General features: G+C 54.9%; 2 protein-coding genes across 5 annotated transcripts in view; both read right to left on the bottom strand.

Moving 5' to 3' along the window:
* Positions 1 to 1,260: 1,260 nt before the first annotated feature.
* MYOZ3 (myozenin 3) lies at positions 1,261 to 14,418 on the bottom strand. The gene is made up of 7 exons (XM_006138242.4): positions 14,196 to 14,418; positions 10,274 to 10,363; positions 9,041 to 9,195; positions 7,584 to 7,661; positions 6,540 to 6,678; positions 5,838 to 6,018; positions 1,261 to 2,380 (listed from the first exon to the last, which is right to left on the bottom strand). The coding sequence occupies exons 2-7, from the start codon at positions 10,353 to 10,355 to the stop codon at positions 2,206 to 2,208; spliced, it is 810 nt and encodes a 269-aa protein (XP_006138304.2). The 5' UTR covers positions 10,356 to 10,363; positions 14,196 to 14,418; the 3' UTR covers positions 1,261 to 2,205.
* A 2,482-nt stretch (positions 14,419 to 16,900) lies between these two features.
* The window catches only part of SYNPO (synaptopodin), a 67,343-nt gene continuing 61,390 nt past the window's right edge, over positions 16,901 to 22,853 (bottom strand). For all 4 annotated transcript variants that reach the window (XM_075900560.1, XM_075900561.1, XM_075900562.1 and 1 more), the window contains one exon: positions 16,901 to 22,397. In XM_075900560.1, the coding sequence (XP_075756675.1) occupies positions 21,372 to 22,397 (1,026 nt within the window). In that variant the 3' untranslated portion in view covers positions 16,901 to 21,371. The remainder of the gene's footprint in view (positions 22,398 to 22,853) is intronic.

Genomic DNA, 22,853 nt, shown 5'->3' with positions numbered 1-22,853 from the left:
AAGGATGACGGATGGTGTGAGAGAGCTAGAGTACAGCCCCAGTTCTGGTTCATTGCACTGACCTGTGGAATGTAGGGATAGGCTCCTGTTGAGGTGGAATGGGAAGTATTGACATTGCAGGCACTTTGGAGGATCTTGCGTAGGAGAGAACACAAGTCTAGGGGGTGCATTTGGGTAGTGCACTGGCCTTTCACTTCTGGAGTCTTGGGTTTCAACTTGGCATACGAGTTGAACGGCCAAATGGGTGTTGCTGTTCTCAGGTTTAGCACTCAGTCCGTAGTGATCCACAGTATCAAAATATAGCACAGCTCGGTGCTGTTCAGCAGTTCCCAGAATAGCGTGTCACAGGCTGCTTGGCGACCCCATTGACAGATCTGTGCGGGGAAGCTGGCACAGCACCTGCCTGTACTGGGTTTGAATCAGTACCTTATTCTGCAAGCACTGATTTCCAAACACTGAACTGAGACAAGTTTTATTATATAGCTAATTTATTTTCTCCGATCAGATTGCTGAATGTAAACATGGCCCCCAGCTCACAGGCAACAGAGAGGGAGATGGGCTTGGAGCGGGACAGGACTTCATAGGCACAAACCTTTAAATGCTTAGCCTGGCTCCTCTGCTTGTTCAGTTTGCTTCTGGGGATGGGCGGAGGAATGAAAGTTCCTCACACGAGTGTTTCATTGCATGAGGAGTTCCTCAGACTGTAATGATCTGATGTGCTGCTTCTCCTCCATATGGTCTCATTGGCAACATTAGAAATACAGTGATTGTATGTTGCATTATTTACAAATAAGCCAGCCTTTTAAAATCACGCATTTACCAGCCTGGATACAACATTACTTGCCTAGCCTAACCACAATGATGCACAAACAAACAAAAGCCCCACCATTAAAGGCCAGTTTTGCAAGGTTATGTTAGGGTTTTCATAAGAATTTGACAAAAACTGAATTGATATAGAAGGTGCATAGTTGAGCTGGAGTTTTTCAATTAGCCATGGTGACTGAGACTGTTCATAACATATACATGGGTTCTGCTCTGCACCTTTTTTTTTGCACTTGCGTTGATGGCTAGCTGTGTTTTATAGATTGTGCTTCCAAAAGGCTGTGGTCATAACACCCTTGTGCATGTGTTGAGTGAGGGCCTTCCTGGTCATAAAAACATCTCTATGTAGGATGCCCTCTCTCCCCTGGTGGTACCACAGGAATGGTTTTATCAAGCATTGATTTGCATGATCACACTGAAAATTCCTTAAATATGGAATTGGGGCTCCACCAAGGGTAACATGGTGTACTGCATCTCAAATCGGCATGATCTGATCCTGACTATTATTGAAATGAAAAGGAAAATCTGAGCAAGATCAGACCCTCCATATATATATTTTTAATGAAGTGGTTTAAATATTAAAACAGCAATGCTGTGTAAACTCATACAGCAAGCTGTTGGGGTGAGAGAGGAATTGTAACCCGCCAAGCAGTACCTAGCTGGGAAAATCGCATAGGCTCCTGCTTCTCCTAGTTTGAGCATTGGTGGTTTCACGCACTCCCTTTCTATGCAGTTCGTGTTTCTGCAGCCAGTCCCCCCACGCCCAGGCCAGTGTTATATAATTTCCTTTAACAGGCTCTCTCCTTCTATGTCAGAGAGCCATTAGTAACATTTCACCCACATTCCTCAATTACCACCCTGCCTTATCGCTCCCCCTCGGCATCTCAACCAACCTTACGTGTCTACTGCACTGCCCTTAAGCTGGGATTTCTCAGAGCAGCCTGTCAATGCTGGTGTCAAATGTTTCAGCAGAACAGTTGCGGGGCGACTTGATGTGATGACAACGGGCTCTTCTGCTGTTTGCCACAACACGGGAGAAAGGACAATCTCTTTGCTCCAGTCAGATTGTTCCGTGGTGTAATAATGACAGATGTGGAAGTTGACTGGAATCACTTTGTTTTATCAATGAGAACTTGGCTGGTCAATTTGTCCCATCCTACAATAACAGGCACCCAAGAGAATCTTGCGAGAGGGTAGTCCAGGAATGGCCCTATATGTGAGCTTGCTGGGGGATGTATGACGGCATACTGAGGTCACTTAGCCTTCACAGGGTGCTCCCCTGTTCTGCTGTGTTAAGGCGTGCCTCTACTGGCGAATTAAAACAAAGCACGTTGGAGCCTAGCAGATAAAGCATCTGTGGGTTAAGAGAAAGGAGGAAGATTGTTACAGCTCTTCTGTCTCTGGCATAATCGCTACCCAGCCCTTGGCTGCTCTGTTAAAGCTTGGTCTATTCCAGACGAGCTCCAAGCTGTTCGGGGTGTCCATCAGAGCCTCCATCTCCAACGCAGGCACCGGGAACATGTCATTGAGTAGCACCCCACCAAACGGGATAGGAGTCCTGCATTCACAAAGGAGGAAAGTTAGCCAGGGAGGGGTTCTCTCAATAGACATGGATGAAAAAAACACTTTGGACTAGTTGCTCCTGGAGCATCCAACAGCCTTGTCATCTAGCAAGAATCCTCAATGCCAACCTGTGTCCTGAATAGCAGCCACAATCCCCGCCTAGTCTGTCTGGTTCCCTCCACTGATCAAAAGATTCATCCCCTCTCGACAGAGCTTCAGTCAGCTGGCCCTCATTCAAAGTCCTGCAGAGAGACGGTCACTTCTCTCACTAGCTCAGCAGCCTGGGCTGAGATGGAAAGGGAGAGCTGGGTGTCAGCCCCACAGCTGCTGCAACCCCCTTGTCCTTATCAACCCTGCCCACATCCACGGGTGTGCTGAACGAGAGGCAGCATGAGAGACCCCATATAGGAAAGGTCTTAGGGTAGCAAGTCCTACCCCCGATCCTCCTGGTAAAGCAATGTGAAGCTTCTTATGTGCAGCCAAAGTCTTCTGGAAGGGCGTGCAGCTGTGTTTACCACCAGGACCAATGCTGCTGTGCATAAACAACCTGCTTTCAGCCCTGGGGCAGCCTCTCTTGGAAGGTGATGAAAGAGCGTTTCTGCAGTGGCTTGAGTGGAGAAACAGTGCAAGGGGGCAGAGGTATAGTCCAGCGGAGCAGCTAGGCTTGGGCTGAATGTTAGGCCCTTAACATTTACGGCAGAACAGTGGTTTGGGGGTGGCAGTGAAGGCGGATTGTGGGGTGTATCTGCAAATGGCTGCTTCAGAAAGGACATGCTTTGGCTAACCCGTTACTCGAGTAACGTGGCATCGTGTCTCTCAGCAACATCCCAGGGAGGAACAAGTGGTGATTGCAGGTCTGAGCCCCACTTCTGGGGGAAGCGTGAATGATGAAGGCTTGTTCCAGAAACACTCGGACCCCCAAGGAATATGTGGCAAGGTTGTCCTCAAAGCTTAGGTTACAGCTCCTATAGGGTAGAGCCATCTCAGTGAACCTCTGTGAGGTCTTACATCACCCCTCCGCATTTTGTAAATAAACCAGCCTCTTTGAAGTTGGGGTAACGAACTCTGCACTGATCTGTAACAAATGTGAACTACTCCAGTGTTCATCTTCATTCTGGTTTCTGGTCGGGCAGCTTAATACAGAAGCAGCATGCATGTTCTATCAGCTTTGGGTTGGATTTGTTTGGGGTGGGGATAAGATCGAATGAAAAGTGGTGATTTTCAAAAGCAGGGTCTTGGATCAACAAGGATTTTTTTAACTCCGTTTAAATCTGATGGCTGTAAATTTGGTTTCCTGGCACTTTCTGCCTCAGCGAGGAGGTAGAATGGAGGTGAAAGACTTGGCGTTCAATTCGCATCTAGCTGTATTAAATATCAGTTATGGGCTTTAAATAGAAGAGCAGCATTTCAGAGGGGACATAACACAGGGTGAAGCTAGGCAGCCTTGCCCATCAGCTAGAAGCATGCCCTGTTTGAGCGTCTGTCTAGAAATAAATACTGGGCCAAGGGCAGAGGAACATGACCAGTCCTAGGAGCTAAAGAGCATGCGACTGCAGCAGCTCCCCCATCCTGTTGCTCCCTGTACAGTGTATTCCTGAAGGAGCTGGGGATGGGAAAAATTTAAAACATTTGAACTAATGAGTGTGTGTGAGAGGAGAAATGCTAAAGAAATCACAACAGCAACCCCTTAACTTTTCCACCCTTTGCTTCCGGCTGCCAGCACCACTTCCACCAGGGTCTTGTTTTTTTCTAGCTGGTGGGTGTGCTCCCAACTAGGCTGGTGTGGGAAGGGTTGGCAAGTCCCTTGCTCATATTTATGCACCACATTTCATCTCCAGAACAGAGCAGGGGAGCTACTTCTGGCATGACTCAAATACAGCCACCTTAGGGTTTGAATGACGGCACAGCAGCGTGGTCCCAGAAGTGAGGGGGAAGGCCGTATCCATCTGAAACCCTAGCAAGAATTCAGCTAGGCAGGATATATTTACCCAGATAGCAGTTTAGCGGGGGGGGGGGGGGGGGGGGGGGGTGTGGACACCAGACCAACGCTCGGGAAAAGGGCTTTTGGATCCCCAGTAATAAGAAGGAGTTTAGGTCTCGGTTTTATAATTCAGCTAAAGGACATTACCTCAGTTCAGCTCCACACAGGGTCACTTGTTCTCCTGCTGGAGAAGTCAGAATGCCTCTGCTGGAACCCCACCCCTACTTTCTGCAGAACATGTAGACTCCCTTGGCTGTCTGCCAGGCTAGTACTTTACAAACCCAGCCCTGCTTTAACAAATAGTGCGATTAACTGTTGCGCACAGTGCCTGGGGCCGGGCCCTTTGCTGGAGCCCGGGGTAGAAGAATCATGAGAGTTCAGTCTGCGGCCTGTGGCTGGGAGGAATCAGGTGACCTTTTAGCACCTTGCATAAAGATTGACTTAGTGTCCTCGCTGCGGCTGCAGCTATTTGTCACCTTCTGCAAACCAGAATAGCACATGAGCTGTCACTTAACCTGGCCATGGTCCAACAGGCGTGGAATGTAGACTGCTCTGAGCATAGGCACCACCTCCGTGGGTGCTCCAGGGCTCCATCACCCATGGGAAAGAAAAGGGTGCTTAGCACCCAGCAGTCTCTCTGGTTCTGGCAGGGGCTGGTGGTCAGGGAGGGGGTGGAGCTTTGGGGGAGGGACAGAGTGGGGCAGGAAGAGGCAGAGTGAAGGCAGAGCATGGTGAAGGGGCGGAGCCTCAGGACAGATTGTGGGTGGAGCACCCACCAGGAAAGAGAGAAGTCAGCTCAGTGCCTGACTCCTACAGTGCTGTGCCCTTCTATAGTGCTTCACATCTCCTAAGCACAGTGCATCCAGCAGGAAGCCCTCCCAACGCCTGCCTAACAAACACTGCAGCGCTCCTTTGAGCCCTGCAAAACAGGTGGGGAAATGAGGCACAGTGATGTCAAGTGACTTGCCTGAGGCCACCTGACAAGCCAGTGGCAGGGCAGGCCTTAGGGCTCAGGGGTTCCTTGAGGGCGCGAACCCATATTTAGCTTCCCTTTGCAGGTCACCTTTAAGACCTGCCATCCATGTCTTAAGTACTGTATTCCCTCTTGCAGCATCACTGGTGCCTGCTTCCTCTGAGCACCCACCCACGCAATGGGGTATCCAGGGGACAGGTAGAAGCAGCTGTAATTTCAAGAAGTCAAGGGTTCCCATGTGTCCGATTGCAGAGAAGTCAAGGGTGCCCCATCTCATTTTTGTGCTGAAAGAAACCCTGGCCCTGCCTTTTCCTGTTGCTATAAACAGCAGCTAGAATGGGTCTGCAAGAAAAACTACAACTATCAGCTCTTAGCAAGGTCTGCAGCCACCTTCTTCTCATCTCCAAGCCTGACCTACGCCCCAGGCCGAGTCCTCTGTCAGCACTGAATCCCCAGCATCTCCCCGCACACGCGGTGGATGCGTCGGGTGACTGTTACCTGTTGAAACTCCTCAACTCAAGGTGGCTGGGTTTGCTGGGCAGTTCAGGCAGCTGGCTCTTGCTATCCAGCCGGTAGTCTTCACTGCTGAGGAACTCCTGCCACGGGGAACAGTAGGCCTTGGGGATGACAGTGAAGTTGAACTTCTCTGGTGGGACTTCTTTCAGCGGCCCAGAGTAGCCTGCATTTGGGAGACAAGGCTTTTGTTACTCCAGCCGGCATACAAGGCAGCAGCCAGCTAGCTTTGGATCATCAGGTCTCCCCGGGCCTGTGCCCCTGTGGACAAGAATTCCCCCCTCTGAGAGGAAGGGCCGTGAGAGCAGTAGTGCTGGTTAGAATGATTTTTTCCCCCATGAAAAATGCAGACAAAAGCTATTGTTTTCTTTTTATCAGAATGTTTCTTAGGCATTCTTCCATCCTGTCGCTAACAGTTCCGGTTATTTTCTTTTGGACAAATTAGGCAAAAATCAATTTGTTTACCCACACACAAAAATAATTTTTATTTTTAAAAAAAAAGCCATATTTTTCCATTGAAAAAACGTCTTGGCGGACAATGCCTGGCCAGCTGGAACGACCAGGCTCGACATGGGGTGGCTGTTCTCTGATTGGCTGTGGGTGGGGTAGTGAGTTCTAACATCGTCCTTGTTACCCCTGCATTCGCCCCATGCACATGGTGGTCTTTTTCTGTGGGCAACTCCTTACCTGGAGCCAGGACATCAGGGTTGAGGGCTTTACTCATCTGCAGGACTTTCTGTGTCTTCTTGGGCACTTTGGGAGGGGCCCGTTGGCCTGCTGCTGCCATGTGAGGCTCTGGGGGATAGTTCTCCTTGCCCTCGGCAGACTGGAGAAGAAAGAGCAGCAGGAGAAGGCTGTGAACAGGGTGCCGGGAGAGGTCTGCTCCGCTTTGCCCTTGGTGGCTGAGATAAGGTCTTGTGGAGAAGATGGAGCAGTAAAGGGCAGGGAAGGAGACTTAGTTAGTGATAACTTTTTTTGCTCAAGAATGAGAAGAGTCTATTGCGCTAGCTAGAGCCAGGCAGGGCGAGGCCAGGTGCTGTGCAGCCCCCCCCAATATGAGAACCTTGCACAGTTCCACCGGTGGACCTCCGTGAGGACCTACCAGCCCCCCGCTCTCTAGTCTTTGGTCCTTTCCGAGACACTTGCCCGGTGAATTTGTGATGAACCAGAATTTGTGATGAATTTGTGATGAACCATCTTGGAGGAAAACTTCCACCTTGCGTCACTTTGCCTGTCCCGGGGGATGATAAAGCCAGGTCTCCAGCCATGGAAGGGGACTTAGGGAGGCTGGACCTGTGGAGCTCTTGCCTCACCCAGAAAGGAGAACATGAAATCAAGGCGATAGACACTCACCTTCACCCCACCCAGCATTATGGAATAGCGCTGCCAGCTGCAGGGTCGGTGAGAGGGCCTGGCTGGAGGGACTGGGGGGTTCCAACACCACGGCAGTGGAGTAGCCCAGCCTGCATAGCAGGGCCCAGAGGACCACTTTCGTAGGTGCCTTGACGCTAGGAGCATCCGCACACCCTGCTGCAGGGAGTAACAGCAGCCTGCCGGCCCCTTCGTGGCCCTTTGCAACGTGTCCAGTGAGTGCAAGGAAAGTGACAGGAGGCCAGGCAGGGGGATGGTCCTAGAGCTGCCAATGTGGCGACTTCAGTAGCCCAGCTCTGGCCTGACCGGTTAGCATCATCCGCTGCTTCTCTTTGATATCCGGGCCTTGGGGACACTCACCATCCACGCGTCCGGTTGTCCTGCCAGGTCCCCCTCAGCCACGCCATGTGAGCCCCCTGCTGCCGTCCTGCTCGAGCCCTGTGGGGGGCAGGGAGAGCGATGTCACTCTGAGGGGCGCATGCCCCACACGGAGCCCCCATGCCAGGAGCATGCTCCCAACTTAAGGGCCAGCAGCGCCCGTGGTGGCAGAGCTCGGTTTCCTGGCTCTGCTATGGGGATCGGTTCTGCTGACGCTGGCCAAAGCAGCTGGCAACGCCCTATGGAGACAGCCCTGCTCTCCTCACAGCACATATGCCCACAACAAAGATGGCTGCCTCGGCCACACTCCTCGTTAAAGTGTGCGGTTACAGGGCAGGGCTTCTTGTTATATCAGGGCTGCCCATATCCTTGGCTAAAAAGGAGTGTCCCTTCTTCATCTCAGTGGGCCACAAGATTGTCATAACCAACCCGGTCTCCCGGGATAGGGCAGTTTTGCTCCCTGCACTGGCATCCCTAGAATGTGTGGGATGGGCCAACTGAACCGTAGCAGCGCTGGGCTTGGAAGCAGAGGGCGCGCCCGGCTCTCACAGTCACTGTTGTGTGCAACCAGCACCCACCTCGTTTCATGGGCCCTTGGTTCACATGAATGTCACTTCAGTCATACCAGTGGGAAAAAAACTATGCAGATGGAAACCAGCAGCATCTGGCAACCCTGTGTGTGGGCGACGGTAACAAAGGCTGTGTCGAGGCTACCTTCCTCTCTCGAAAGAGGAATGCAAATGAAGGAAATTGAAAATGCAAAGGAAGCGCTGATTCACAAATCTCGCGCTTCATTTGCATAATCGCATCCGATCACTTTTTCGAAAAAAAAAAACAGTCTATTGGCAAAACCCTTTTTCGAAAGAACCCTGTAAGCCTCATTTTTTCAGGAATAAGGGTTCTTTCGAAAAAGGGTTTTTTTTCCGAAAGAACCACGTGTAGACTGCTTTTTTTTCTGAAAACACCTTTTTCGAAAAAGAGATCAGATACGATTATGCAAATGAAGCGTAAGATTTGTAAATCAGCGCTTAATTTGCATTTTCAGTTTCCTTCATTTGCATTCCTCTTTTGAGAGAGAAATGTAGCCTAGACATAGCCAAAATGTCTTGGGCCCCACATGTAAAACTTCGATGGACTACATGTGGCCCTCCATGCAGGTGGCCCATCGCTGCCCAAGGTGCACCCTAGCAAAGGGCTAGGGAGGTAAGCCAGGGTGCTGGCGTAATCTGTGGTGTGTGTGCGTGTGTGTTAAAGCTCCCGCTCTGTGCCGATCTAGAGAATGGCTTTATTACGGACCCCTCCACCGTGAATATCTGGAGCTTCAGCTCAAGCTGGGGCAGCTCCGGTTCTTATCTCTGAAGGTCTCTGGACTGTAAGCCAGGATGGGACCATCATGCTGACCCAACGGTGTTAGCTCCCACTATGGTGCAGTGACTCACGGCTCCGTAGCCCATGGGGTGCTCCAAGATGAACTTCTGCACCCGCTTCTGCCTCTTTTGGAACAGCTGGGACCCCCTGTTGGACTGCAGAGACAGCTCCTCCACCATCAGATCCTGGGGGACGCTGACCTTCTTCCCCAAGTCCAGCTGGAGGACTGAGCACACACAGAGCAGGGCAGTGAACGCACAGGGGTTGCGATGGGCAACGACTCTCTGAGCACGGGGCCCGCAGAGGACTGCGAGCGTCTGTGCATGGGGCTGCCCTGCAGGGGAGCCAGGAGAACCTTGCTCGGGGGAGAGGCCAGAAGATGGCCTGGCTGCTTCAGCTCCGAGGAGCAACCAATGTCTCGCCAAGCTCTACAGGGCCCGTCAGGCTGGTGCAAGAACCACACTGATGGGAGCCTCATCCAGCTAAAGAGGTGGGGGCCAGGAGGCCTTATGGGGGGAATGAAAAAGGAGGACAGTCAGGGGCCCCAAGGCCGAGAAGGAATCAGAATAACCTCTAGGGTACGTCTACACTAACTCGTTAGTTCGAGCTAGGTAGGGTAATGAGGGCAAGCGGAGTTGCAAATGAAGCCCGGGATTTAAATCTCCCGGGCTTCATTTGCATGTTCCCGAGAGCTGCCATTTTTAAATCCCCCTTAGTCTGAACTCCGTGCCCGCGGCTACACGCAGCACGGAGTAGGTGGTTTGAATTAAAGATCCTAATTCGAACTACCGTTACTCCTCCTGGAAGTACGAGCTAGTGTAGACGTACCCCAGTGATCCAGTGTAGGGGCTAATTGGCAATGTACTCTTCATTGGTTTGAAAAGTCCAAGGATATAGTCCAAGAAGAGGCTGGTAGCATTAATATCCCTGGAGTGCAGGGGGGATTTTGCCAGCGACTTCCTTTGAAGTGGATCAGCCTACATCAGTGGTTCCCAAACTTTTCGGCATCACGCCCCCTTTTTGATTTTTGAGAAACACTCCCGCCCCCCGCCCCCCAATAGCAGCAAAGCTTGTTGAGCAAAAAAAAAAAAAAGGAACTGCCCGGGGCCAAAAAACAAAAATAGGAGCACAGTTTGGGGCCGGGGGGAGGTATTGAAGGGGGGGGGCTGAGTTGCCTTGCACCCCCCCCCCAGAATTTCTTCATGCCCCCCATTTGGGAACCCATGGCCTACATGAATAGCATGCGGCATCCTTAATGGGAACCACATTTCTGGGGCTACCCCGTAAGACAAAGTGTCTCTTACCGTCTCCTGCCGTCTCCCTCAGGATGGCCGCCACCTGCCTTTTTCTCTCTCTGGTGGGGTCCCAATGCACAATTGGGAACATCTTGCCGCCTGGAAAAGAAGCAGGATCCCAAGAGGACTCGCACGGCAGGGCAGACCCTCACTGCTACGGGCACATTATCCCCAGTGTGCCAGTTGCTCCGTCCCTGGGAAGAACTGCCCCCCCGGTGGAGTTTTGAGATTTGTGTGACGGCTTTATGCAAGCTGTCATCCTGGCGCCGGGCTTGGCTCCGTTTTGGAAAATAGGCACAAGCTCGGAGAGAGTGCAGCTGGAAAAAGGGGGGTTCCCCTCTGTTTTACGGTCTTAGGGATTGTATCATGCAACCACGTCACCCCCACTTCACTGCAGACATCTTCCATTTGCTTCAGGACCAACCCTCCAGGCTACAGAGCTGTTCCAGGTGACCACTTTCGGGCCCTCCCGTGCTCTCCTCCCCTGTCTCTCCACTCTTCTTGGACTAGCGGCTCTCCAACCCGCCACACGATTCCCCATCGCCTGCCTGCTGGTGCCGTCTCCTGAGGCAGCTCGCCAGCTGACATCACTTTGCTCTTCCTTCTGCCCCCCTGTTGCCGGTTTTATGGCTGAGCCACATAATGCAGTGCCCTGGGCAATTCCGCCAGGCATTGTGAGGGGCTGACTCGTGGGACAGATGCTGTTCAAAATGCGCCAGTCACAGATGCAGCGTGCTGTATACCAAGCTTTCTGATCTCCGCTCCCTGAGACCCGGGGACTGTTCGGTGAGCTGACACCTGCCCTGGTGATTCATAAACGTCTGCTCCTTTGTGCTGAGTTTTGCTGGAGTGTCGGAATTCACCCCGCGCAGGAGTGAGTTTTATAGGCTAGTGAAAATGTTGCAGGTTTCCTTGTAGGCACCTTATGGCTAAGTCACAGTACCAAACCAGTGCTTAGAAGAAGGGCAGAATAGGGATCTAGCATTAGTTGGATGGCTCACGTTGCCTGGGCCATCTAAGCCTTTTAATGTGGACCCTCCTGAGACCAAGAGGCAGCCCAAATCAGTCACTTTTGCTTTGTTTGCGAGTCACCCCCTAAGAAGTTCTAATTGGGCACTTCTCTAAAGAGGAAGAAATAGTCCCTGTCTCATCCCCCTCCCTCCAGACCACCCCCGTAGCATCACCGATTCATCAAAGGGTTGAGCTAGAAGAGACCTCAGAGCGTATCTAGTCCATGCTGCTGCACTGAGGCAGGGTTAGGTTTACCATCCTCCTCCCCTCTCACACTCCTGTGGTGCGTGAATGGGGCAGCAGGCCAAGTGAGCAACACCTTGCTCTGCTTTGTGGCTTTCACTATGGAGACCCTTGTGCTCCTCGCTGCTTCCTGAGCGCCCATGTCATGATTATGAGGGTTAGCCAGCAGCCTGGGGATTAAGGGGTTAACTACACCTAGCTAGGTGGAGTGACCAGTAGGAATGTAGGTGGGACTTTCAAACTGGGACAAAGGATTTTGGGTTTTTTTCCTTTCTCCCTTTTGTCTCTCTGGGGCCGTGTCCAGACTCAGGGGTTTTTTCGGGAAAAGTAGCCTTTTCCCGAAAAAACTTCCCCTGCGTCCAGACTCAAGCTGCGTTCTTTCGAAATTATTTCGAAAGAACGTGGCTTTTCTTTCGATGGCGGTAAACCTCATTTCACGAGGAAGAACGCCTTCTTTCGAAAGTTCGTCTTTCGAAAGAAGGCGTTCTTCAATGTAAAGAGGCCGTCTTCGAAAGAGAGCATCCAGACTCGCTGGGTGCTCTCTTTCGAAAAAGCGGATTTCTCTTTCGAAAGATCCGCCTGCAGTCTAGACGCGATCTTTCGAAAGAGGCTCTTTCGAAAGATGCTTTCGAAAGAGCCTCTTTCAAAAGAAGCCTGCAGTCTAGACATAGCCTGGGTGTGTTCTCTACAGCTACAGAGAGGGACAGGCATGTCTCTCTCTCTTTCTCCAAGACACCATTCTTCATTTTCTGTAAGTAGGGTAAAGTTTAGGCTTTATTGTTTTAAGGGTTGGGTATGGGATCTGATGTCTGGCCCTGCTTAAGAGATGTTTTGGCTTTTCTTTGTAACTAAGTTCTAGGCCCATGGAGTTTCTCCATGAGTATATTTTGTTACCTTCCCATCTAGTCATTATGCCTGCAACAGGAATATTGTTGTAATAATAAAAGTTTTTTCTTTTCTTTTTATTAACCTGGCATTGGTTACTTGTGTGTCCTGATTTTTATAATAGGGGTGAGATTTCCCAAATGATCTTTCCCCTGATTTCTTTATCAATATTTGGGTGGTGGCAGCGGAAGTTTTATTCCCAAGATCTAGGTTTTTAAGATTTTGGGGGAAGTTTTATACCAAAGCCTGGTGGATAAGGCTTTGGGGTACACTAGCTGGCCCCCACTTCTGCATTTATCATGCCAGAGTGGGGAAGGAGCCATGACATGTAGCCAGGATCTATTTTAAGCTCTGCAGAGCAGGGAGTTGTAACCCTGCTCCTTTGGGCAGAGAACACAGAGTCAGCTTGGTCCGGAGATGCTGGGCTCCCCTTCGGCGAGTTTGCCAGGACGTTAAGCCCCTGCAGGTGCAGCAGCCTTGCTAGCAAGCGACCTTGGCTAGAGCCATAGCATAGAACCAGGAAAGGACTTGGTGAGCCAGGGGGGGGGGGATCCTGGCCCCATTGCAACCACTGGGAGCTTTGTCTTGGCTTTCACTTCCACCTGGATCCCACCCCAGACGTCAGAGGACATGCTGCTTCCTGAAGGAGAAGAGCCCACTGCTCACAGCTTGGAAGGATGAACCAGAAGCCTCCCCACCCACAGTCCTGCATGATCCTGGCCTGGCAAGATCTCAGCATGGGCTTGTGTTCCACTCCCCATTTCTAGCGTCACCAGGCATTGGAGTATGGGTTTGCCATTGCTCTTCCAGAGCCCAGCCAATTGGCTCGCTGGAGGGGTTGGAGCGAGCTCCCATTCACCCCGCCCCATTAGCCAAGAGCTAGAGTCACTGCACCAGCAGGCAGCAAACATCAAACAGCTGAAAGAAAACGCTACACTTGCGGCATCCTGTGGAACTCTCTGCTGCAGGATATTATGGAAGCAAATACCTCTCACTCCCAGTCTAATTCACAGCAATGGATAAGATTTGTCTCTGCAGTGACACTAGCAAGGGAACATTGTAAGACACGTCACGCTTCAGGGTATAAGCTGATCGCCCTCTGGGCACAGGAACAAACTTCCCTTGCACTGCAACTGGCTGTTCCAGGAGCGTTTGTCTCTGCAGCATCCAGTGTGAGCCCCTGTGAGAGGCAGGGAGTGGGGGGAGACAGCCCATTGACCTACCTGCATGGGGGTTCCCAGGTGAGTAGCCATTTTCCCATGCGATGTAACCTGTAACTCCACAACCCATGTCCTGGGCCGCCGCCCCTCTTGCCCACAGCAACTGCCATGCCTGTTTTGGGAGCCGCCGCATGGAGGGTTCCTCGGAGCCGCGCCCATCCCCTCTTCCTCGGGTTCCGGAATGGAGCTGCCTCACGCCCAGGTCAGTGGCACCCACAGAGCCAACCGCTGGCACGGCTGCGTCTGGCCGCGGCTCCTCTGCTCACATCACCCCTGTTCCAAGCTCAGAACCGGGGTAACCCTGTTGCGGATTTGTAGGGGTCCTGGGCCCTGCCCCTACTGAAACAGACATGGGCAATGCCATTCCCACCCTGCCAGCTGTGCGGTCTCCCCCGCGCTATTAACTCTCCCAGGGAGTCTGAGCTGAGCCAGCCACACGGGGCCTATCTCTCAATAACAGGCAGCAGAGGGAAATGGAGCCACTGGGGGTCAAACTCCGGCATGCTGCTAAGTCCCCTCCAGCCATAGCAATCCTCTCCCACCCCCCGCATTCAGAGCCAAGCTCTTCGTACCTGACTGGGTGACTCCTCGGGGTGTGATGCTGTTGGATGAAAGGAGCGTTCCTGCTGTGCCCGGCTAAGGCTTTGCCGTGGGTTTCCGTAACAGCTTTCCCCGTCCTGCCCCACTGCCTGCTGCCCAGCGTTTTCCAGTAGCCCCTGTGGCTTTCCTACCCCCACTGTGCCCTGCTTGAGCGCAGCCCAGTCCACAGCTGAGATTCCTCGGCCCTAATCCGTGTTACATCAGACATTTATTTCTGGCTGAGAAAGGGGGCGGAGGCAGTGCAAGCCCTTGATGAGCCAAGCTCCGGCCGCGGCGAGCCCACACAAACACAGAGGCACACGCGCACACAGACGCGCACGTACGAAGCCAGATGTGCCCGTTTGCACACAGATGCATAGCCATGCCTGTTTGTATGCACGCATTCATACATGTCCTTGGAGAAGGCGGCATTGGCTGTTGCATGGTACTTCAAAGACAGCCTGGGCCAGGGGAGAGCTAAGCACCCTAGCGGGGTATGCAAACTAATGCCAGTGCTGGAGAAGCAGAGTGTGATGCTTTCTCTAGTAATGGCAGGGCAAACGTGTATCAAATGCAACCCATTTAAGACAGATACGGGGAAATATGCTGTTACACTCTTGTTTATTAGCATTACTTTTAATGTACCATAAGTGTACAGAGTTTTTCACAAAACACAGACAGAAATCACCTCTGCCCCAAGGAGTTTACCCTAGAATTCAGAGGAAAGGGAACCATTAAAATCTGCGGAACTCACTGCTACAGGATATGATAGTGTAAACAGTAGAGGGGTAGCAATTCAGAAGAGTACAATTAGCATCACAGGGACACGTTAGGATTAAATTACAATGAGAATCTAACTTCACTAAGCTGTTCACCAGCTGGGGTCAGAAGCGTGGCTCCCACACACGTCCGGGCTGTGGGATAGTCACCAGGAGGTTCCTGAAACATCCCATTGACCACTTTGGGCTCTTATTTCAACTGGCATCCGTGTAATAATACCAAGGTGGTGGGGGGTCATTTCTGCAGCTCGCAAGACCCTCCTGAGGAGACTTCTCAGGTCAGCTTGTAGGAGGAGAGAGCAGAAAAGACCCTGTACTGCAACCACCCACGCTGCCATTAGTGGTCAGGAGTCTCACGCCAGCCGGCTCTGAGCTGTGCCTGGTGGGCCCTACCCAGCCCAAAAGATTTGTGCATTCCAGCCCGTCCAGCTCAAGCCATCCACTGCTAGGGACATTGGGCAAAGCTTTCCCACTGCTGACACGGGTTCAAATCCTCCGTGGCTCCGTGGCCTGTGTGCTCTAGGCACTCTGAGCACTCCAGAGTACCGGTGGCGCTGGCCCCACAAGCTGATGACAGCGGGGGATTATTTCCCTAGTGTAGACGAGATTCCTGGATCTGCTGTGCTGACACCCACCATTCAGAGAGCCGTGGACTAAACCCGGAGCTGCTCGTTCACCTTTGCTGCCACCTGGTGGCCGTTCTTTATCACTGCAGGCTTAGTGTAGGCAAGGCCTGTTGGGGTCCATGCATTGTCGCTAACTAGCAATAGTCGAGTGCTGGTTCCCAGAACATCTGTACTCACTGCCCGGCCAGGCTTGAACATCTGTACTCACTGCCCGGCCAGGCTTGAACATCTGTACTCACTGCCTGGCCAGGCTTGAACATCTGTACTCACTGCCCGGCCAGGCTTGAACATCTGTACTCACTGCCTGGCCAGGCTTGAACATCTGTACTCACTGCCCGGCCAGGCTTGGGAATCTCCAGCAGCAGCCAGTCCATGCACCCCCCTGGCAGGGCTAAGGAACCGATCCCTGAGGGACAGTGGCTTTCACCCACTCCGCAGGGCACCTTGCCAGTCCAGCGACAAGTGCATCTGCAGGTAAATCTGCCCCCCGCACCCTCCCTCTAGCGCAGGGTTTCCCACCCTATGGGTCAGGTCCCAAATATGGGTCACCTACATTTCAAAAGGGGGCCAAGTGTCTCCCCAAGTGTCTCCGCCCTCCCTTCTCCCCGTTTTTGACGTGCCTTGGGTCACCAAGTCTTCCCGATTTGTCAAAAGGGGTCCCCACCTGGAAAAGGTTGGGAACTGCTGCTCTAGCTCCTCTGTGATGCCATTAGCGTGTGACAGCATGACGGTTCAATGTGCCACCTTCTCCCGCCCCCAGGCGCCTCCTGCCAGCAACGTGGGGGAGTCTAGTTCTAGTCGGGCTGAGTGGGGTGTGACATTTGTCCCGAGAGGGGCTCGTGCCTGGGCTAACAGATGAGGTCTGCTGTTAGGAAGGGGACTCTGAGATGTAGGGGAGGGGCAGGGCTGGGTATCAGACCACAGCGCTCCCTGGTCTGGCGCCTCACTTACCAGCGGTGCAGGGGTGGGAGCTGACACACCAGCTTTTCACCCTGCCCCTGCAACCAGGACAGGAACAAACCTGGGAGCCTGGGCCAGATTCCGCCCTCTTCTTGCAGCACAATCTTTCTACTTCCTATGCCAGCTAGAATCCTACACACCCCTTGGGCTGAGCCATTTGGGTTCCCCTGGCCACAAGCAACATGCCCAAGGTGTTTCTTAGCTGCCCTTTAATTTTACCCCGCAGTGGCAGCAAGCCCATTTAAGCCAGCCAGGATGCCCAGCATGAACGCCATGGCCGAAGGAAGCCATGAGGCAGTCAGGGTCGAACGGACACAGGCAGGACAGACTGGGTGAGATAATGTCAGTTTTATTTTCGAGCGTGGTATACAGCGATGTGCGCGCCATAGAGCAGCCGGTGACACTGTGGCAAGGAACGCCTGAGGCAATTTCGCCGTGGCGTACGCACGTGGGCGTGAGGCGGCGCAGCCATGAGAGCTGCTGGTCACACAAGGCTGGTGAGCTCTGTGTTTAGCGGCTGGTAATGGAGGCCTCCGCTGTGCCAGGACGCCTGCTCAGTGGGGGTACGTCTACACTGCGGTCTAAAGTTGAATTAAGTGACGCAACTTCAGCTACATTAATTCGGCTTTAGGCGCTGTCCACACAGCAGGAAGTCGAAGGGAAAACACTCTCCCGCTGACGTCCCTTACTCCTCGTGAAATGCGGGTTACAGAAGTGGGAGTAAGACGCCTGCTATTTTGAAATCATTTCGAAAGAACCGGCTTGCTGTGTAGACGCACGCTGTTATTTCGAAGTAAGCGTGCAGTGTCGACCTAGCCTGGGGGTCACACACCATCGCAGTGCAGAGGGTGCGGGACACTCCACTGGTTCCTCAATTCACAGGCTCCCGCTCCTGCTGGCAAAGTGGCCCATGCTGAACGGAGCCATTCCCGTGCCCGCCCACACCCTCCATGGGGCAGCTCCCCCTAGCTAACCCTTGCCTACGGGCCTCTGGGCTTGGCCAGCGGGAAAGGGAAGCCCAGTATTCAGAGAGAGGGCCGGATGAGTATCTCAGGGAGGAGCAATGGCAAAAGCTAGTCCCCAAGGGCTTGATCCAAAGCCCATTGAAGTCAGTGGGAGTCTCTGGCTAAGGCTTCAGCGGCAGGCCTGGGAGTGGCTCCCCAGCGGAGAGCGCGCCAGAGCCTACAATGATCTGCCCCTGGAGGACATTTCAGCGCTGGTGAGCAGGCGAGCGGTGTCCCTGCCCTAATGCCTGGCTGCACTTGTACCATGTCGGGAGGGCGTTGCCCAGAAACATTATTCTGCAACCGGCAGGCAGCAGACCAGCCCCCCCAATCCTCACGATCCATTTGGCTTGTGTCCCAAGCGACCAGACTAAAACCACCCCCATTTCGCACCCCTTTCACTTACACTACCCTCTGCCATGCCACTGCTCCCCTAGCCCTCCCCTCTCTGCCCCGGGGCTGTCAGACAGCTCCCGCCACCAGCCCCAGTGCACGGCTCAGCCCTACGCTCCCATCACCCCGTCTCAGCACCTACCTGTCCTCCCTCTCGCCCCTGCAGGCCCCCTCACGCCCACGCCCAGCTGGGCTTCCCTGGGCTAAGGCACCATCGGCCACTGGGGCTGCAGGCGTCAAGCCCCACTGGTTCTCGCAAACCTGGGAAGAGTGCCTGTCATTTACAGCCAGGTCGAGGGTTTGGGGCTCTGCTCCTCGCTTTGCTGGTCACTGCTGGTGTCAATCTTGCCTCACTGTGCTGTGGACTGCAACCGTCTTTGTAGCCCCAGAGTTCAGCATGGCCAGCAGCAACATGAGACCCCCCCCCCCTCATGTATTGTGTCTCCGACCTCCCCTGGGGCCACCGCTAGGAAGGAGATGGTCACCAGGGCCACCAGGAGAGGGCCACCAGCTGGCACCAGTAGTAGCCCTCTGGCATGAGAAGTTGCTCTGGGACCCCTAATTCTTTTTACCAGCTCCCCAGTGGGAAAGCTTTCTGGTCCTTCCTGCCCCGAGTCTCCCCTCACCGCCGAGCTCTGGAAGCAAAAGGCTCCAATCCCTAGAGGCCTCCAGCCTCACAGGGATGAGCTGGCTGCGAATTGCCTGGCCACATTAGCGAATTGCTAAAGCCTCACTTCCTTCCACTCCTGGGTGCCAAAGGATGGGGCGACACAGGAAGGCATAGCCTTGACGAAAATCAACTTTTGGGAAACTTTTTTTGACTTGTTTAGGGATGAAAAAGTTTTCAAAAAGCCTCATTTTCCAGGGTGTCTTTTCTGAAAAATTAAACAGGGTTTTTCCGAAGTAACAACATCTAGTCCTGGGGGTTTCTGTTGCCTCTGGTGTGTGGGGAGGGAGGGAGGGGCCAGTTTTCCTTGAAAAAAATGTCAAATGACCAATCTCATCTGATTCTATTGGGACAAAGGGATTGTGCCCTTCTCCAGCTCACCCCTACTGGGCCCCACTGACCTCTGCCACATCTTGCTGTCTGTCGCCTCCTCCTGGGACACATGGGCCGGGGCTGGTCCCTGGGCTGCCAGTCTCTGTTGGGTTCATTTGCCTCCATGGACGCATGTTGCTCACAGCAGAAGCAGGCACGTAGCATGTGATTTCCCCCTTCCCACCCCGTTCCCTTAGTGGAACCAGAGCAGCAGACGTGTACCCGTGGGGCTTTGGGAGGCCAAGGGGTCGTGGGGAGAAGGGGTCCCAGACATTCTTGTGCCTGTGCACGGACATGTTAACTCCTCTGGCGAGGGAGTGCCAGCTAGCCCAGGGCACAGCTTGCGCCTTTAGGTTCACAGAGGCAGTGGAAGCCAGGCGACTGCAGCTCAAGGCTCCCTGCACCCCCCATCTGCAGCGCCTGTGGGCAGACCGGGGGGCTAGAAAGCCCAGTAGTTGGGAATGGGGAGAGAACATGAGCACACCGCCATCTGGTAAGCGCAGGTGCGGGTGGGCTGCCCTCCTGGGGCTCACCTTGCTTTAAAGCCGGGCACGCTCGTGCCTTGAAAGATCAGGACGATAAACACAGAGGCCGCCTACTTCCTCGGGGGCAGAAAGGGGAACACCCATGGGCCGCACGCCACGCTGCCAAGCACGCAAATGAGAGAGAGCAGGCGGGCGGGAGTCACTGGGTGGGCAGCGGAAGATGCAAACGGGCTAGGACGTTCGTGCTCTTTCCTCACGACTCTGAGCATGGTCTGGGCTGGTCACCCTGTGCAGGGGTGGTGGGAACCCACGACAGTGAAAACAAGCATGTTTCTATAGCCTAGGCCCGTGGGCAAACTCAGAGCCTCTCCCTGCCCCCCCCAAGTCTGCAGTGGCCTCTCGTATACTGCGTATCGGCTAATGAGTCACCCAGTTCCCCCCCACAAACAGCCCCAGGACGGACGTGCTGCAGACGACTCCTCACGGCCAGTGGCACTGGCATGGCCCCGTGACATGGAGGCATGTGCGCCTGCCTGTGCGTTCCCCTGCAGCCAGCCGGGACAGGGCTAAGTCCCTTCGTGGGAGCCTCTTCCCCAAAGTCCCGGCAGCACCGCTCATCCTCCCCGCTAGCTGGAGCTCAGCAGTACAGGGGGGCCCTTCCACGGCTGAGACAGTGGCCCGGACCCATTGGCTCCATCCATTTTACTCAGCAGGCCACTGGCTAAGAGGGAGCCCCTCTCTCGGCCCCACCTCGCCTCCCACCCTCACTGCTTGGGTCTCGGAGCTGTTCGTGGCTCAGGCCCCACGGCCGAGTCCAGGCTGGGGATGGGGAGAGCAGCTGCACCTGTGGCATGGCTCTGACTCTCCGGTGGCTCCACCAAGGTCCCTTGGACAGGCGTCCCCCACGTCCGTGCCCCAGGAGCAGGCGTTAGCTACCGCCAGCGTGGCGGGGGGGCTGTGGCAGGGGCACGTGGAGCATAGTGGCGAGAAGTTGGCGTGGGCAGCAGGCAAGCTCAGTCCTGTACTGCTCCCCCAGGAGGGCAGCCCCACCTCCTCCCGTTCTCACCACCTCAGCTCTGGCAGCCCGGGAGTGGGACAAGCCCCCGGCGGCCGCGGAGCTCCCTTCAGGCGGCCGGCTCGCAGGAAAAGCCAGGCCCGGCAGCACAGGTAGCCGCTGTGCATGCAAGCTCTTCCCCCCCCCACACACCCTTCCCCCCGGGCGGCTGGAAGCAGGCCTGATCCGTGGCCTCTGCAAGGCGCACAAAGGGAACAATGGGATTCAGAGGCAGCAAGCTGGAAAGCCCATGGCTGGCGGCCTCCCAAGCCCCCTCCGGCCACTCGCCATCTTGCTCTGGGGATTACGCGGCCGGAAGGACAGTCTCGGGGCTGCCTGCTTGCCGTCTGAGTCCCCTTCGCGCTGGGCACGTCCCGGGAACAAAAGCAATGCCAGGCTTGCTCATGCCACTGGAGCCAAGACGTCATTGCTGGCTGCAGTCCAGCCGGGGGATCAGTCTGGGAAAGCGGAACACAGGGAGGAATGGGGCTCCATGGTGGCTCCGGTGAGGGGTTGGGGGCGTCTGGATCCAGTCAAGCCAGCAGGCACCGTCTTGTGGCTTGGCTGTCGCAGCCCAACCTGGCGTCCGCAAGGTCCCGTCCATCAGGTGCACTGCCTTTTGACTAAGCCCCCTGCCCCGTTCTAAGCCTTTTGGGGAGAGGTGCCCTGGAGGTGGGGGGAGGGAGGGACTTGCTCTCATCCCTTCCCACAGCCCCCAGCATCCTCCCCCCGCCGCTTAGCTTGGTCGGCACGGCCAGGTGCTGGTCGGTCCAGGCAGTTCAGCCGGCTCCAGTCCCGTTCTTGCTCAGTTCTCTGGACTCCTCCTGGCCTAGGAGGTGCAAGACGCTTCCGAGGGCAGGCGCCCGGGTTTCAGCCGCATGCTTCCGTTCCAGCCCCGGGGGCAGATGTTAAAGCTGCGGATCCCAGGAGACTTGGCCCCGGAGTCTTCCGAGTCGATGGACACATCGGAGTCCGTGGGGGACCGGGAGGTGTAACGCTTCACGGGGTACCTTGCTCCTCCCGTGGGCGACTGCACTGGGCGCATGAAGGTGGGTGAGGAGGACCCCAGGCTCCGGGGACTGGTGCAAGAGGACGTGTTGGCAGGAAGCACCCCTGTGCCAGGAGGTGACATGAGACTCCTGTGGCCATCCGTCCACGTGGCTTTTGGAGAGAGCTCTGGGTGCCGGCAGGTTGGAGAGGGACTGCCTGGCATTCCGGGGCTGCTGCCAGCCGCGGCGTTGAATATTGGTACCCGGGCGTTTGCGGGTAAGGTGAAAGACCTGTGCCCGTCCGGCCTGGCTGCTCGTGGTGACTGCAGGGGGCTACTGTAGGTTGGGGAGTGGCTGCCCAGGGCCCTCGGGCTGATGCAGGAGGCGTTGAACTGTGGTGTCCCGGCGCTCGCGGGTCTGTGTCCATCTGGCCTCGAGGCTCGTGGAGACTGTGGACTCGGCGAATGGTTGTCCAGGATTCTAGGGCCACTGCCTGGGGATGCGCTGGCAGGCGAGGCTCCAGGGCCGGCGGGGGGCGTGAATGGCCGGACACCGTCCGTCCCCAGAGCTTTGGGGGAGGAGCTTTTCCTCCTGGCCGCATTGATGATGTTCCTGGCGAGCCGGGCCTGCATCTGCCGGCTGGCCTTGGGCTCTGGCTCCTGCCGCAGCGGGGAGAGGGACCGCTCGCTCCAGGATGGCGACATGGGAGGAGGGGGGCTCCTCACACCGGCTGCTGGCCAGGCCTCCACGGGCCCTTCCTCGGGCTCTGGCGTCAGGGCTGGGCTCAACCACCCGTCCAAGGGGCTCGGGCGGGGCCCCAGGCGCGGGGTCCAGGGCAGGGAGGCAGGCAGGGACACTCTTCTTTCCTGCAGAGGGAACACAGAGGTCTGACGGTCAGGCTGCCAAGGGAGGCCTGTGGCTGGCCGGGGCAAGGAGCCAGCGAGGGACCAGGAAACCTGAGCATTGGACCAGGAGTCGGGGCATGTGACCTCTGCTTGGTCGTTGGAGAATGGAAACTACCGCCCCCCCCCTTGCTGCTCTGGGAGCCATCTGCTTAATAGCTGGGAGGGCTCTGAGATCCTTTCATAGCATAGGACAAGCCAGTCTGCTTCTGTCGCTTTCTCCCTTACCCCCAAACCCTCATCCCTCTCCACCAATGGCAGGTGCAGGCTGCTAAATGTGAAGACCTGTCAGGAAGCCCCACCTTTAAAAGGAAGGACTTCCCAGAGTGAGGCCACATACCGGCCAATCAGCACCTCCCCGTGAGGCAGGCTGTGGCTATGTCTACACTGCCATTTCTCCGCCCCCCCTCCCCCCCCCCC

Source organism: Pelodiscus sinensis, chromosome 17, assembly GCF_049634645.1.
Source record: "Pelodiscus sinensis isolate JC-2024 chromosome 17, ASM4963464v1, whole genome shotgun sequence".
Taxonomy (NCBI): Eukaryota; Metazoa; Chordata; order Testudines; family Trionychidae; genus Pelodiscus; species Pelodiscus sinensis.
Note: the sequence above shows the minus strand (reverse complement) of the source record. Positions and strands in the feature narration are given on the sequence as shown.

Bases quoted from the DNA above. Each gene is read 5' to 3' on its own strand.
- MYOZ3 (XM_006138242.4), bottom strand. From the start codon at position 10,355: ATGTTCCCAATTGTGCATTGGGACCCCACCAGAGAGAGAAAAAGGCAG. The intron at 7,662-9,040 runs GTGAGTCACTGC...TGCCCCCCACAG, and splicing joins ACCCCATGGGCTACGGAGCC to GGCTCGAGCAGGACGGCAGC. The intron at 2,381-5,837 runs GTAACAGTCACC...TTGTGAATGCAG, and splicing joins GAGTTGAGGAGTTTCAACAG to GACTCCTATCCCGTTTGGTG.